The sequence below is a fragment of the Salmo salar genome, chromosome 13 (assembly GCF_965601325.2).
Source record: "Salmo salar chromosome 13, fSalSal1, whole genome shotgun sequence".
Taxonomy (NCBI): domain Eukaryota; kingdom Metazoa; phylum Chordata; class Actinopteri; order Salmoniformes; family Salmonidae; genus Salmo; species Salmo salar.
Genome location: NC_138303.1, coordinates 103,880,001 through 103,897,456, shown reverse-complemented (window position 1 = coordinate 103,897,456; position 17,456 = coordinate 103,880,001). Strand labels below are relative to the sequence as shown.

Genomic DNA, 17,456 nt, shown 5'->3' with positions numbered 1-17,456 from the left:
AGACAGGATATTTGGCTGACGAAACCGGCTTATAATTTGTTTTGAGAGGAGATGGTGACACATCAAGTAGAGTACTGCCGACGGTACGAGAGCTGGGAGGTGACTGCCGTTAGTCACACGCCATGTCCTCTGAGCTGAGGGAATAACAGCATGACAGACAGAGGAATGTCTAGCCATAACAACAGAAGCAAGGATCAGACAGAGGTGCCTGGGAAGGGTGAGAGGTTGGGTGAGAGGTTGGGAGACTGGGTGAGAGGTTGGGTGAGAGGTTGGGAGACTGGGTGAGAGGTTGGGTGAGAGGTTGGGAGACTGGGAGAGAGGTTGGGAGACTGGGAGAGAGGTTGGGTGAGAGGTTGGGTGAGAGGTTGGGAGACTGGGTGAGAGGTTGGGAGACTGGGTGAGAGGTTGGGAGAGAGGTTGGGAGACTGGGTGAGAGGTTGGGAGACTGGGTGAGAGGTTGGGAGACTGGGTGAGAGGTTGGGAGAGAGGTTGGGTGAGAGGTTGGGTGAGAGGTTGGGTGAGAGGTTGGGTGAGAGGTTGGGTGAGAGGTTGGGTGAGAGGTTGGGTGAGAGGTTGGGTGAGAGGTTGGGAGACTGGGTGAGAGACTGGGTGAGAGGTTGGGAGACTGGGTGAGAGGTTGGGAGACTGGGTGAGAGGTTGGGAGACTGGGTGAGAGGTTGGGAGACTGGGTGAGAGGTTGGGAGACTGGGTGAGAGGTTGGGAGACTGGGTGAGAGGTTGGGAGACTGGGTGAGAGGTTGGGAGACTGGGTGAGAGGTTGGGAGACTGGGTGAGAGGTTGGGAGACTGGGTGAGAGGTTGGGAGACTGGGTGAGAGGTTGGGAGACTGGGTGAGAGGTTGGGAGACTGGGTGAGAGGTTGGGAGACTGGGTGAGAGGTTGGGAGACTGGGTGAGAGGTTGGGAGACTGGGTGAGAGGTTGGGAGACTGGGTGAGAGGTTGGGAGACTGGGTGAGAGGTTGGGAGACTGGGTGAGAGGTTGGGAGACTGGGTGAGAGGTTGGGAGACTGGGTGAGAGGTTGGGAGACTGGGTGAGAGGTTGGGAGACTGGGTGAGAGGTTGGGAGACTGGGTGAGAGGGTTGGGAGACTGGGTGAGAGGTTGGGAGACTGGGTGAGAGGTTGGGAGACTGGGTGAGAGGTTGGGATGAGAGGTTGGGAGACTGGGTGAGAGGTTGGGAGACTGGGTGAGAGGTTGGGAGACTGGGTGAGAGGTTGGGAGACTGGGTGAGAGGTTGGGAGACTGGGTGAGAGGTTGGGAGACTGGGTGAGAGGTTGGGAGACTGGGTGAGAGGTTGGGAGACTGGGTGAGAGGTTGGGAGACTGGGTGAGAGGTTGGGTGAGAGGTTGGGAGAGAGGTTGGGAGAGAGGTTGGGAGAGAGGTTGGGAGAGAGGTTGGGAGAGAGGTTGGGAGAGAGGTTGGGAGAGAGGTTGGGAGACTGGGTGAGAGGTTGGGAGAGAGGTTGGGAGACTGGGTGAGAGGTTGGGAGACTGGGTGAGAGGTTGGGAGACTGGGTGAGAGGTCGGGAGAGATGCCTAACAGGAGTGATCATGGGTTAGGGTACAACAATTGGGGTGCTGAGTAAAAGTGAGTGGGAAAATGTGGGTTAATACCTGATAGGGACAGAGGACAGACAAGGGAGCGATAGGAGAATGAGGGAGTAGGGTGCTATGGGACAGTAGGGAGTGAAGGGTTAGGGTAGGGGGTGAAGGGTTAGGGTAGGGGGTGATGGGACAGTAGGGAGTGAAGGGTTAGGGTAGGGGGTGATGGGGACAGTAGGGGGTGAATGGTTAGGGTAGGGGGTGATGGGGACAGTAGGGAGTGAAGGGTTAGGGTAGGGGGTGATGGGACAGTAGGGAGTGAAGGGTTAGGGTAGGGGGTGAAGGGTTAGGGTAGGGAGCTATGGGACAGTAGGGAGTGAAGGGTTAGGGTAGGGGGTGATGGGACAGTAGGGAGTGAAGGGTTAGGGGATGATGGGGACAGTAGGGAGTGAAGGGTTAGGGGATGATGGGGACAGTAGGGAGTGAAGGGTTAGGGGATGATGGGGACAGTAGGGAGTGAAGGGTTAGGGTAGGGGGTGATGGGGACAGTAGGGAGTGAAGGGTTAGGGTAGGGGATGATGGGACAGTAGGGAGTGAAGGGTTAGGGTAGGGGGTGAAGGGTTAGGGTAGGGAGCTATGGGACAGTAGGGAGTGAAGGGTTAGGGTAGGGGGTGATGGGACAGTAGGGAGTGAAGGGTTAGGGTAGGGGGTGATGGGACAGTAGGGAGTGAAGGGTTAGGGTAGGGGGTGATGGGGACAGTAGGGAGTGAAGGGTTAGGGTAGGGGGTGATGGGGACAGTAGGGAGTGAAGGGTTAGGGTAGGGGGTGAAGTGTTAGGGTAGGGGGTGATGGGACAGTAGGGAGTGAAGGGTTAGGGGTGAAGGGTTAGGGTAGGGGGTGATGGGGACAGTAGGGAGTGAAGGGTTAGGGTAGGGAGTGATGGGAGAGTAGGGAGTGAAGGGTTAGGATAGGGAGTGATGGGTTAGGGTAGGGGATGATGGGGACAGTAGGGAGTGAAGGGTTAGGGTAGGGGGTGATGGGACAGTAGGGAGTGAAGGGTTAGGGTAGGGGGTGATGGGACAGTAGGGAGTGAAGGGTTAGGGTAGGGGGTGATGGGACAGTAGGGAGTGAAGGGTTAGGGTACGGAGTGATGGGACAGTAGGGAGTGAAGGGTTAGGGTAGGGGATGATGGGGACAGTAGGGAGTGAAGGGTTAGGGTAGGGGGTGATGGGACAGTAGGGAGTGAAGGGTTAGGGTAGGGAGTGATGGGGACAGGCTCTGTGAATCTGAGATGGTAAACTCACAGTAAAGGCACAGTACTCTGTGTTGATCATTCATGCTGCTGAGAAGATGAAACAAGAAAGTAGAAGAACAAACAACAATAACGAAAATAAGCATTCTCTTTCCTCTCCTCTCCCCCCTTCGAGCAAGGACCATCTTTAGATCAGGTCTCTCCAACCCTGTTCCTGGAGAGCTACCCTGCTGTAGGTTTTCGTTCCAACCCCAGTTTTAACTGACCCGATTCAGCTTATCAATTATTAGAATCAGGTGCGCTAGATTATGGTTGGAGTGAAAACCTACAAGACGGTGACTCTCCAGGAACAAGGTTGGAGAGGCCTGGTTTAGATCGTTCGGCTTGCTGCACCAGAGTCAGGATCTCCTTCTGTCTGTAGCACCAGAGTATTATCCTCAACAACACAGAGGAGGTTAGTGCTTTCCACTTCAGCGCGCTCTTCGCCAAGCTTTAAAATGTCTACTATGCCATACAAGACAAAGCCAATCCATTGGGCCCAACCTGCACAATGTTGACAGACAGAAAAACCTAATTTACCCAGAATCAGAACATTCAGAAGCAGGTTTGAAACTGGAAGAGAGTTATCGGTGCTCCAGCAGCTGGGAGTTGGTCTGTAGATTCTATAGGTGAAGACTAGGAGGAGCACCCCTAGTGGGTGGGGTCAGGAGAAAGCTGAGCAATTGTGGATATAGCAAAACATGATTAGAATTTGAATTGGCATATTATCAGGAACTTCAACATACAATCATCCTTTTGTTTTAAATTGTGTAAAGACTATTCTACAAATTAAATATATTTGGTATAATGCAGACATTTAAATATATTAGAGAGCTTCTTCACAGCTGTACATTGCACTGCCACTGCTGGAGCCCTATTGCACTTAAATCCATCAGTTTCAGGTTAGCTGTACTGTATGTCTAACATGGATGGGCTGAGCCAACACCACTAAAACCAAACTGGCCATTTTGTGTCACAACAGAAGCCACTGGTCACTGACTGGGCAGTGTGCAGGTTGGGCCTATGAGGGAGTGACCTCAACATGAGACGGACAAACCGACAGGACTGTTTCCTTCATTCAATTCAAGTTCTTTCATTGTGTCAAGTTCCTATAGCTAGGACTCTTAAATTTGGAGTAAGTTACTATGTTTTTGCATTCTGGACATGCCACACGCCCCTCTCAGCCAGCGAGCTGTCCTTCCAGCGAGCGTTCCTATAGCTCCAGGTCAGGTCAAGGTCAAGCTCCGGGGGGAGGTGCCTTTAGAGGTCAAAGGTCGCTCTAGGTCTATCGTGGGATATGGTGTCAGATTGGCTTGTCATGTGACCTGGATGAGCCAGCAGCCCCTCACTGTGGTCACTGAGGTAACGAGGGGTGTGGGCTTAGAGAGAGCAGAGAGGTGGGTTGTAAGAGTTAAGAGTTTTTCTGGGGGAGGGAGAGTGACTTCAGGAATAGGGTGTGTGTGGGGGGGTGGATGGGGTGATATTTTTTTGGGGGGGGGCAAGAGTGATCAGATCTCAGTTACAGTTTCTGCTTCCCTGAGATGATGCTGCTGTAGAGCTCCTGATGCAGCTCCACATAGCGCCCCCTGGTGGGGTCCAGGAAGTACAGTTTGTCTGATACCATGCTGGGGTCAAAACCGTCCCGCCGCATGTCTGTCTTCTGGAACTTATAGGTGCCTGGAGGAGGAGCAAGAGGGGAGAAGAAGAGAGAGAGGGATGAGAGAGCGAGGGAAAAGAGCGATGTATCTGAGACTGGCCTACTTTGGGACTCATATTCAAATAGTCATAGAGGGTTGAATTAGAGACTCAAGTAGAACAGCTGATACAGGATCAGTTTTGTATTTTTAGATCACTATGAATAAGATTATATGGACAGAAGGGACCTGATCCTAGATCCGCAGTCCTACTTCATCACTTCATGAATACAGTCCCTGACCTCCCCCTGAGGAGAGGATACAATATACACCGAGTGTACAAAACATTAGGAACACCTGTTCTTTCCATGACAAACTGACTAGGTGAATCCAGGTGAAAGCGATGATCCCTAATTCTTTATTTACACATTTTTTAATTTTTTTTACCCCCAATTTAACTCCTCCGAAACACGGCCCTGCCAAGCCGCACTGCTCACTTAACCCGGAAGCCAGCCACACCAATGTGTCGGAGGAAACACCGTACACCTGGCGACCGTGTCAGCGTGCATGCGCCCGGCCCGCCACAGGACATCCCAGCCGGCCAAACTCTCCCCTAACCCAGACGATGCTGGGCCAATTGTGCGCCGCCTCATCGGTCTCCCGGTCGCGGCACAGCCTGGGATCGAACCCGGGTCTGTAGTGACGCCTCTAGCACTGCGACCGCTGCACCACTTGGGAGGCCCCCTATGATCCCTTATTGATGTCACTTGTTAAATCCACTTAAAATCAGTGTAGATGAAGGGGAGGAGAAAGGTTAAAGAAGGATTTTTAAGCCTTGAGACATGGATTGTGTATGTGTGCCATTGAGGGTGAATGGGCAAGACAAATTATTTAAGTGCCTTTTAACGGGGTATGGTAGTAGGTACCAGGTGCACTGGTTTGTGTCAAGAACTACAACGCTGCTGGGCTTTTCGTGTTCAACAGTTTTCCGTGTGTATCAAGGACGGTCCACCACCCAAAGTACACCCAGCCAACTTGACAACTGGGGGAAGCATTGGAGTCAACATGGGCCGGCATCCCTGTGGAACGCTTTCGACACCTTGTAGAGTCCATGCTCCAATGAATTGAGGCTCTTCTGAGAGCAAAAGAGGGGGGTGCAACTCAATATTAGGAGGGTGTTCATAATGTTTTGTATACTCAGTGTAAAGTAAGTAACAGATACTGTACCCACCTGTCTTGTTGACCTCTTTGAGGAAGCGTAGGAAGACGGGTCGTGCGTAGGGTGGCAGAGCTTTCTCCAGATCCTTCCCAAACTTCTCCAGGTCTGTAGATCTCTCTGGATCTGCTACGGCGGCCATCCCAGCCTTCCCCTCAGCGCCTGAGACATGCAATGGAAACATTTATGATTGTATAAAGCACTCAGCCTGCTACAGGGGTCTGAGTTAAGTCACACAGTCCCCTCTGCCACGGACACACGAAAACAGTGATTTCAGAAAGTATTCACACCTTGACTTTGTCCACATTTTTTTATTTATTTCACCTTTATTTAACCAGGTAGGCCAGTTGAGAACAAGTTCTCATTTACAACTGCGACCTGGCCAAGATAAAGCAAAACGACAAAAACAACACAGTTACACATGGGATAAACAAACGTACAGTCAATAACACAATAGAAAAATCTATATACAGTGTGTGCAAAAGTAGTGAGATTAGGGAGGTAAGGCGATAAATAGGCCATAGTGGCAAAATAATTACAATTTACCATTAACACTGGAGTGATAGATGTGCAAGTAGAAATACTGGTGTGCAAAAGAGCAAAAACAAATAACAATATGGGGATGAGGTAGTTGGGTGGGCTATTTACAGATGGGCTGTGTACAGTTGCAGTGATCGGGAAGCTGCTCTGACAGCTGATGCTTATAGTTAGTGAGGGAGATAAGTCTCCAGCTTCAGTGACTTTTGCAATTCGTTCCAGTCAGTGGCAGCAGAGAACTGGAAGGAAAGGCAGCCAACGGAGGTGTTGGCTTTGGGGATGACCAGTGAAATATACCTGTTGGAGCACGTGCTATGGGTGGGTGTTGCTATGGTGACCAGTGAGCTGAGATAAGGCGGGGCTTTACCCCGTTGTTGTGTTAAAGTGGGATTAAAAAGTCATTTTTTTGCCTACAAAAAAAGAAAAAGAAAAAAAAACACTAATATATCTTGATTAGATAAGTATTCAAACCCTGAGTCAATACATGGTACAATCACTTTTGGCAGCGATTACAGCTATGAGTCTTTCATGGTAAGTTTAAGAGCTTTGCACACCTAGATGGTTCAAATATTCAAGCTCTGTCAAGTTGGTTTTTGATCATTGCTAAACAGACTTGCCATAGATTTAAGCCAATTTAAGTCAAAACTATAACAAGGCCACTCTGGAACATTCAATGTCATCTTGGTAAGCAACTCCAGTGTATATTTGGCCTTGTGTTTTAGGTAATTGTCCTACTGAAAGGTGAATGTCTCCCAGTGTCTGTTGGAAAGCAGACTGAACCAGGTTTTCCTCTAGGATTTTGCCTGTGCTTTGCTCTAGTCCATTTATTTTTTTATCCTAAACTCCCTACTCCTTGCCGATGGCAAGCATACCCATAACATGATGCAACCACCACCATGCTTTAAAATATGAAGAGTGGTACTCAGTGATGCGTTTGCCCCAAACATAACGCTTTGTATTCAGAACAAAAAGTTAATTTCTTTGCCACATTTTTTGCAGTATTACTTTAGTGCCTTATTGTCAACAGGACGCATGTTTTAGAATATTTTTATTCTGCACAAACTCTTTTCACTGTTATTTATGTTAGCACTGTGAAGTAACTACAACGTTGATCCATCCTCAGTTATCTCCTATCACAGCCATTAAACTCTTTTTTTTAAATCACTTATTGCTTTATGGTAGAGAAAATTAACATTAAATTATCTGGCAACAGCTCTGATTGACATTGCTGCAGTCAGCATGCCAATTGCAGGCTCCCTCAACTTGAGACATCTGTGGCATTGTGTTGTGTGACAAAACTGCACATTTTAGACTGGCCTTTTATTGTCCCAAGCACAAGGTGCACTTGTGTAATGATCATGGTGTTTAATTAGCTTCTTGATATGCCACACCTGTCAGGTGGATGAATTATCTTGGCAAATAATAAATGCTCACTAACAGGGGTGTAAACAAATTTGTGCACAACATTTTGAGGGAAATAAGCTTTTTGTGTGTATGGACAATTTCTGGGATCTTTTATTTCAGCTCATGGAACATGGGCCCAACACTTTACATGTTGTGTTTATATTTTTGTTCAGTGTAAGGAGCTGGTATAGTCACCTCAGTGCCTGATGCACCAGAAAACATTTTTGATTATTTCTGAGCAATTTTTTATCACTGACAATTAATTGATGGTAACAGGCATCTGCATCTACATTCATCAAGTAATTCACAACTGCTGTAAGAATCAAGGAGACAGTTGGAATTGCCATTAAAACATGCTGTAGTGATGACGTCATGGGCCACACTGCCCAAACCCGGTTTGCTGCTGCTCAGTGCTCTTCACATTACGACCAGTAAGCTACACGGTTAACAACATCCTTGAAATAGAAAGCGCAAAGCAAAGCACACACCCTTGACAATCCATTGAAATTCAGAGCACTATCCCACTGGTCACACAGGTTGAATCAACTTTGTTTTCACGTCATTTCAATGAAATGACGTTGAACCAACGTTGAATAGACGTCTGTGCCCAGTGGGATAGTTCTTCTTAGGCACTTTCCTCTCCTCCTTTCACCAAAACTGGGGATCTGGGGTGAGTTTCCCTTAAGCTTTGTAGCTAACAGGGTACTTTATTTATCTCTCGACCACGCTGTCCCACACCACTCGTAGAACAGCAAAGCGCTTCATTTGACGCATATAGTTTGTTCACACAGAAGAAACATCAATTGTTACTCTCTCTTGGCTGTGCACCTGGGTTGTCGACAGACAGAAATTAGGTGCCAGGTTAGCTAAGAACCTTTCTTTGGGGAAACTATAATGCTCTGTGTATGAGAACTGTTGTACCAGTGTGGGCAGTGGGGAGTGGAGGCACAGTTGTTTGATTGGTTTTGGTGCCATGATAACAAAGACGATGTCCCCATTGTTGTAAATTTAAAATCAATACAGAAAATAGTGAAAAAAGAGCTGTGTGGTGGTTTGGAGTGGTTACTGTACCTGGCACCTCCACTCCGTAGACTACCACGTCCTTCATGTCCAGCAGACGGCTCAGAGTTCCCTCCACCTCTGTGGTCGACACGTTCTCTCCCTTCCAACGGAACGTGTCCCCTGTACGATCCTTAAAGTACATGTAACCATACTGGTCCATGACTAGGACATCGCCTGGCGAGAGAAAGCAAACAGATCAGTAACAAAGCTGTGCGTTTGTAAAAGTACATGTAACCATATTGGTCCATGATGAGGACCGCCATTTTTATTTAGCCAGGACAGTCCACTCAGTAACAAATACCAGTGTTTTCCAGACAGACTCGTGAAATACAGTCAGCTTTGACTGGGCCAAGGTTAAAAATCAGTAGTAGATACCTCAGCACCTCACTGTCAGAATGTGTGTGTGAGGGAGAGAAAGAAAGACAGACTTTATTGATCTCTTTCAGTCTATAAAGTTAAATAGCTTCTCACCTGAGAGATAGGCAGTGTCTCCCTTCTTGAAGACACTGTTAGCAGTCTTCTTGCTGTTGGCTCCTTCGTTCACGTAGCCGTCAAACCTTCTCAGGGGGTCCTTCTGATTGATCCTGCCTACCAACTGTCCGGGCTCACCTAGAGAGAGAGCGAGATTTAGAGTTAGATAAACTTGGATTTTTCCACAAGGACATATACAGGATACTACCCTCCGCAACAACTTTCACTCCAAATCAAAACTCCAAACCTACATGATTTTGGACAAAATTACATGGAAGGATTCCTACTAAAGATTCTTATTCCCAAGGACTATACAGCAAATGCTCTTGAAAACCAACAACCAGGAAAAGAAGCACAAAAGAAACCTGACACACCATCCAACCTGGAACTGAGTGACTAATGTTAAGTCTGAAGCTACTTTTAAAGCCAAGACAATACAAAAATATATATTTACTTTGAGCTCTCCCTGTCCTCTACCGTGCCCTGACTGTGTTACTGCTGATGATGATATCTGGAAATGTGCATGTACACATTGGCCCATCTACTGTTACTAGCCCAATAATGTTTGTCCATGTTTTATGCTGCTACCATGATGTCATGTGGTGTTGCTACCATGCTATGTTGTCATGTTGCTACCATGTTGTCATCTTAGGTCTCTTTATGTAGTGTAGTGGTGTCTCTCATCGTGATGTGTGTTTTGTCATGCATTTTTATCCCAGCCCCCGTCCCCGCAGGAGGATGTTTGCCTTTTGGTAGGCAGTCATTGTAAATAAGAATTTGTTCTTAACTTTAAGGTATAGGGGGCAGTATTTTCATTTTTGGATGAAAAGCGTGCCCAGAGTAAACTGCCTAATACTCGGGCCCAGAGTCAAATATTTGCATGTTATTAGTAGATTTGGATAGAAAACACTGAAGTTTCTAAAACTGTTTGAATGATGTCTGAGTATAACAGAACTCATATGGCAGGCAAAAACCAGAGAAAAATCCAACCAGGAAGTGGGAAATCTGAGAATTGTAGTTCTTTTGAATCCCTATCGAAACTACAGTGTCTGTGGGGTCACGTTGCACTTCCTAAGGCTTCCATTGGCTGTCAACAGCCTTTAGAAACGTGTTTCATCCTTCTCCTGTTACTGGGCAAAAAAATAGGAGCTCAGTCAATGAGTGGACTGCCTATGGACAAAGGACTTGGTGATGCGCGAGCCTGCCAGTGCGCCCCTCCTTTTTCTTCTTGAATGAATACGCTATTGTCCGGTTGGAATATTATCAACGTTTTATGTTAAAAAGACCCTAAGGATTGATTGTAAACAATGTTTGACATGTTTCTACGAACGGTAATGGAACTATTTGACTTTGTCTCTGGTACTGCGCTCACGCATTATGCCTTTGGATAGTGATCTGAACGCACGAACAAAACAGAGGTATTTGGACATAAATATGGAGTATTTCGAACACAACGAACATTTGTGGAAGTAGGAGTCCTCGGAGTGCATTCTGACGAAGATCAGCAAAGGTAAGAGAATATTTATAATACTAATTCAGAGTTTTGTTGATGCCAGAACTTCGCGGGTAGCTGTATAGCTTGCTTCGATGGCTGAGCTATGTATTCAGAATATTGAACAATGTGCTTTCTCCGTAAAGTTATTTTGAAATCTGACAAACCGGTTGCGTCAAGGGGTAGTGCATCTATAATTCTTTCAATAACTGTTGTAAATTTTATCATCGTTTATGATGAGTATTTTTGTAAATTGATGTGCACATTCACCGGAGGTTTTGGTGGGAATACATTTTCTGAACATCACGCGCCAATGTAAAATGCTGTTTTTGGATATAAATATGAACTTTATCGAGCAAAACATACATGTATTGTATAACATGAAGTCCTATGAGTGCCATCTGATGAAGATCAAAGGGTAGTGGATATTTTAGCTGTACTTTTGGTTTTTGTGATGCATGTCCTTGCTTGGAAAATGGCTGTGTGGTTTTTCTTGTGAAGTTTATGTCCTAACGTAATCTAATTTTATGCTTTCGCCGTAAAGCCTTTTTGAAAATCGGACAATGTGGTTAGATTAACGAGAGTCTTATCTTTAAAATGGTGTAAAATAGTTGATTGTTTGAGAAAATGAAATTATGAGATTTTTACTGTTTTGTATTTCACGCCATGCTATTTCACTGGCTGTTGAATAGTGTGTCCCGCAGGTGGGACGCTAGCGTCCCACGAAGCCCTGAGAAGTTAACTGACTTGCCTAATTAAATAAAGGTTAAATAAAAATAGCTATGGCTACAAAGCTTGCTAGGACAGAACAGATCCGTCTGCAACTTCAATTAGCACTGATGTTTGAAGTGAGAGGTGTCAAAGCCCTTGAGCCCAAAAATGACAGGAGAGTTTCACAGCCTCCCCCACCCAAATGCAGAGGCCTTTGAAGCCCCCTCCATCTGTGCAGAGGTCATTACAATACAGTACCCCCTGGATGTAAAAAATGAGAAGGCACGGAAAGAGGACAAAAAGAAGCTCCTTATGGAAAATAAAGAGACACTATTTGCTGACTGCTATACAAATGGGAACGTAAGCAACTTAATCTTCCACACAGACCATCCCCTGGCACAGTGCTATATCAACACACTACCCCTCTGTTAAGAGGAAGGGGAGGGGGGTGTTCACAAAGGGTAGAAACTCAGGATACTAGACAACAATGACAGAGTCTGCCAATGTCAACCTGTCCAAGTCTGGAACAGTATTGGTACAGGGCAACCCCAAAACAGTTTCAGCTGGACTTTCTCATAATCATAGAGGGAGCGCAGCTGGAGAAGCGCTCTCTTGAGAAAGATACCGAGCGTGTCTGACCAGACCTCTTCATTACACAACCCCACAGACGAGCAACCCCAAGAGGAAAGTCAACCTCCCAGCACAGAGCACTAATCCCTCATTGAAATGAAGGATAGAATTCACCCAGCTGGAAGTAAGGCAGGTGGAGCTGGAACAGCAGGTGAACACACTCCAGCCAACACAAAAAAAATATTTAAAAAATTGTCCAGCTCAACAACATTCCCTCAACCAGAACTGGCGAGCCATGTCTGCACTCTGGACTGTGGTGAGACAACATCAACTGGAGAAAGAGCAGGAGAAGAACAGAACACTAGACGAGAAGGTAAGAACGATGACGTGTGACAGAACAACCCATTAGAGACAGGCCACCCCCGCAAAGAAGCCAGCAGAACAGCCCACCTCAGACCCTGACCATAGTCTCGACATCACAGCAGGACAGACAAATGAAGAACCCCAAGCCCAGGGGATCCCATCCCCTCTGTCAGCAACCCTGTTTGCACTCCTGACCCCCCCCCCCCCCCCCCCCCCACACACACACCCACTGAGGAAATGCACAATCTGTGGCTTGTGTTCCTTATGGACTCGAATGGTAAATATATACAAGAAAATAAACTATGGTGTCCAAACACCCAGCGTGCACTAGACCTAACGTCTGAGGACCAACTAGGGTCACCCAGCCACATAATAATACATAGGCACAAACGACCTGAGAGCACAGCAGGAAAGGGTGGCCACAGCACTCAAGGGAGTGATCGAAAAAGCTTATTCTACTTTCTCCAACACACAAGTGGTTATCTCCAACCTGCTACCACAAAAAGACTAGAATCCCCATAGTTTAACGATGACAGCTTCTCCATCCTGGAGGGGGAGATCAACAATTTCCAGGCCCTGGGACATGTACTAGTCTGGGACGACCTGAATGCCAGAACTGGACAAGAACCTGACACCCTCAGCACACAGGGGGACAAACACCTACCTGCAGGTGACAGCACCCCTCCCCCCCCCCATATGCCCTCCTAGGCACAACTAAGGGTGCATATTGGGGAGTCCTGCAGCTCTGTCACACGCTGGGTATGTACATAGTCAATGGTAGGCTTCGAGGGGACTCCTACAGTAGGTACACATATAGCTCATCTCTTGGCAGTAGTACTGTAAACTACTTTATCACTGACCTCAACCCAGAGTCTCTCAGAACATTCAGTCAGCCCACTGACGCCCCTATCAGATCACAGCAAAATCACACTCTACTTGAACAGAGCAATACTCAACCATGAGGCATCAAAGCCAAAAGAACTGAATAATATTAAGAAATGCTATAGATGGAAGGAAAGTAGTGTGGAAACATACCAAAAAACAATTAGGCAACAACAAATTGAATCCCTTCTAGACAACTTCCTGGACAAAACGTTTCACTGTGAGAGTGAAGGTGCAAACTTTGCAGTAGAAAACCTAAACAGTATATTTGACATTTCAGCTTCTAACAAATCAAAAAATTTCAAGCAGAAAACCTAAGAAAATGAACAATGACAAATGGTTTGATGAAGAATGCATTGGGGAAAGAAACACACTAAATAAACAGTTATCTATTCAAAATGGAGATGTATGGATAAAACTCCTAACTTTTAGGCTCTAAAACAAAGAACAAATAGCAAAAACATATACATGACCAAATACAAATCTTAGAATCAACTATTAAAGAACCCACTGGATTCTCCAATCACATTGAATGAACTTCAGGACAAAATACAAACCCTCCAACACAAAAAGGCCTGTGGTGTTGATAGTATCCTAAATGAAATGATAAAATATACAGACCACAAATTCCAATTGGCTATACTCAAACTCTTTATCATCCTCAGCTCTGGCATTTTCCCCAATATTTGGAACCAAGGACTGATCACCCCAATCCGCAAAAGCAGAGACAAATTTGACCCCAATGACTACAGCGGGATATGCGTCAACAGCAACCTTGGGGAAAACCCTCTGTATTATCATTAACAGCAGACTCGTACATTTCCTCAGTGAAAACAATGTACTGAGCAAATGCCAAATTGGCTTTTTACCAAATTACCATACGACAGACCACATATGATGCAGTTTGAAAGTTGGGTTTCCAAGCTGACTTGCAACTGAGCCCAGATGTGTGCATCTTCCAGCTTCCGGACATCTGGGGAGGGTCTAGATTTTTTGTGCCGCCTTGGGTGGTTTGGCACGATGTGCATGCCAAGGATCGCTCTGACCATTCGGTCCATGCAGCACTCTGCGCCACGCATGGCTCTTGTAATCTTGACATGCTTAATGTCAAGCAATGATATAATCCATCAGCTGCCAGTGCTTGGATCTTGGGCGCATCCATGTAATTTTGTCTGCTTGCCTGAAGATGCTGTTGGTGATGGCTAAGCTATGAGCATTTTCTCAGGAATGGGAGCCCATGGTTTACACACAGGTGTCTAATCATGACCGGGTGTGGCCTGATATCATTGGTTAATTCTCATATATTAAAATAGCATACAAAAAACAAACAGCTAGCGTACAATCATAGATACAATTAGGCTACATAAGCCTATAAAACATTTACAATAGCAAAATCACAATAATCACAAGAATGGCTTCAGATCAAAGTCTACGTTGAGACCGAAGGGAGCAAGAGTCTTTAAATTATCCCTATTACTGAATCTCTTGATCCTCTCCCTGAGAATACTTATGATGTTGAGTCGTTATACACAAATTCCACACGAGGGCGGTATTGAAGCTATGGAACCTTTTCTTCTGCAATGTGACCCTAATGAACTACCTTCCAGTGCATGCATTATAACATTGGCTGAAATAGTTCTCACACACTACTACTTCATGTTTCTAAATTATTTCTTTATTCAGGCGAAGGGTACTGCTATGGGATCCCCCATGGCTCCTAACTATGCTAATTTGTATGTGGGTTACATGGCGAAACATTCTAGAAACAGTTTGTTTTTTTAAGTGTCCCACTCCATCTTTGCCAATCACTCTTTGTCAGTTAGTGCCATCTTTGCCAACAATGGAAATAAGCTTTTAAGATTTATTTTGTTATCCCTGATGATTGTCTTAAATTGTATGTGGAGGCGTCACCAGCTGGCACCCTTATGTCTGTATTTAATTTTTTTTAAATTAATTCAAATCAATCAAACCCTAGCATTGAAGTCTCAAGAAATGATTAGTTGTCTAGCTCTGAGTAGAACTGCTCTTTCACATTGTCAGGGCTTGGTAGTGAAGGCGTAGGCACTAATTATTGTGGTATGCCTGGTCTTGTTGAGAGGAATCCTGATTTTCACAAGGCTCATTTCTGCCAGAGGGTAAGTCATGCAGATGCCTGAGAAGGTTGGTCTACCCCATGTACTCTGTCCTCATCGTTTGGTTTCCCTTTCCAGAAAAACCTATAGCCACCTACTGGTTCAGTGATGGTGCCATCGTCAGCTAACCTCGTTTCACTCAGAGCTGCTATGTCGATCTGCTATGTCGATCTGCTATGTCGATCTGCTATGTCGATCTGCTATGTCGATCTGCTATGTCGATCTTACATCTGCTCAGTTCCCTGGACAGCAAGGCAGTTTTTTGGGGTATTTTATTAGGATCCCAATTAGCTGTTGCAAAAGCAGCAGCTACTCTTCCTGGGGTCCAGGCACACCGCTTTGCATCGTGCCTCAGAACAGCCCTTAGCTGTGGTATATTGGCCATATACCACACCCCCTTGTGCCTTAGGGGTTAATTAACCCATAGGTGGGGCAGTGGTTGACGGGTGCCAGGGCGGGCCCACACACCTCGTCTCTGGGGACCACAACTGCTCTGAGAGCTCCTGTAGTTTAGCCTGGGGTCTCTTGATACATGTTGCTTAGGGCCCCCAAAGTCTAGGCCCGGCTCTGACTGCATGTGTGGGTACGGATGTGGGTACGGATGTGGGTACGCAGACCCACAAGAAACTGCGGACCCTCATGATGATTTCAGATTTTTGGGGGCGGCCCCCACCCCATCAAGGTTGCCCATCCCACCCATACCAGGCTTGCACAGCATTCAGAATGTCAGGGTTAAGGTAGGTATACTAAAACTGACCAGGCCTGAGAGAGTATTCTATACTAAAACTGACCAGGCCTGAGAGAGTATTCTATAGTAAAACTAACCAGGCCTGAGAGAGTACTCTATAGTAAAACTGACCAGGCCTGAGAGAGTATGCTATAGTAAAACTAACCAGGCCTGAGAGAGTATTCTATAGTAAAACTAACCAGGCCTGAGAGAGTATTCTATAGGTATGCTATACTAAAACTAACCAGGCCTGAGAGAGTATTCTACAGGTATGCTATAGTAAAACTAACCAGGCCTGAGAGAGTATTCTATAGGTATGCTATACTAAAACTAACCAGGCCTGAGAGAGTATTCTACAGGTATGCTATAGTAAAACTAACCAGGCCTGAGAGAGTACTCTACAGGTATGCTATAGTAAAACTAACCAGGCCTGAGAGAGTAATACTATAGCTATACTAGTAGTGACGTACCAGGCCCACAGGGGATGCAGACGCCATCGGGGCCTCTGATGAGCTCCATGGTCTCCTCATCTACCTTCACCAGTCTGATGGGGTAGATGAAGGGGAGGATCTGGCTGTTGAAGCCACATGCTCCTGTCTGTAACAGAGACAATACCATACTGTTAACGTCAACCCATCTAAAACCACTGGAACTCTGTTCAGCTTTACAGCAACTGCTACACACCATAGCTATGATACAGCAAATCAATGGGAGAATGGAGACAGACAGCATGCAGTCCAAATTCAATACAAAGTGACAGAGGCCATCACTGACCACTAATACCCTCATTTTTACTTTGCGGATGAAATACTATAAGTGTTTTTATGTGCTTTGAGATGTGAAGTGAGAGCCATAATAAAGATCAACACTACACAGAAGATGTTAATTCCCTGGGACCACACACTATAGAAAAAGCAGGCCCTCAGAGTCAAAATGTCTGCCAATACCATGAAATAAACTATGACAGCGTCCTCATTTGCTTTCAGCTCTTTGCTGTGAGATCCAAAATGTCCTCTTAGGGCCTCACCATGTTGTCGAAGTTTCCCAGGCTACAGTTGCACTCTGTAGCTCCGTAGAACTCTGCTATCTGTAGCACGTTGAAGCGAGAGGTGAATTCTTCCCAGATGGACTGACGCAGGCCGTTACCGAGGGCCATACGGACCTTGTGTTTACCCTCTATGTCCTTTACCGGCTGGTTCAACAGGTACCGGCAGATCTCCCCGATGTACTGGACAATCTGGGGATCAGAGAGACACAGTCAGTCAGTCACCCAGCACAATGAGACGAGGGCGTATAAGTGAGGAAACCCACACCAACCTGCAGATCTAACTATTTTATTATTACCCAAATCTTCTTGAGTTTGTTATCTTTGGGTACTTCTGTAGAACAGTCTTATAATGCTGTCT

The 17,456-nt window shown here is 46.2% G+C and overlaps 1 protein-coding gene across 1 annotated transcript in view; it reads right to left on the bottom strand.

Moving 5' to 3' along the window:
- Positions 1-1,170: 1,170 nt before the first annotated feature.
- Positions 1,171-17,456, bottom strand: part of LOC106568426 (uncharacterized) — a 23,166-nt gene continuing 6,880 nt past the window's right edge. Inside the window, 6 exon segments of the mRNA XM_082959757.1 lie at positions 1,171-4,526; positions 5,715-5,861; positions 8,712-8,876; positions 9,174-9,311; positions 16,521-16,647; positions 17,078-17,287. Coding sequence (XP_082815883.1) covers positions 4,369-4,526; positions 5,715-5,861; positions 8,712-8,876; positions 9,174-9,311; positions 16,521-16,647; positions 17,078-17,287 — 945 coding nt within the window. The 3' untranslated portion in view covers positions 1,171-4,368.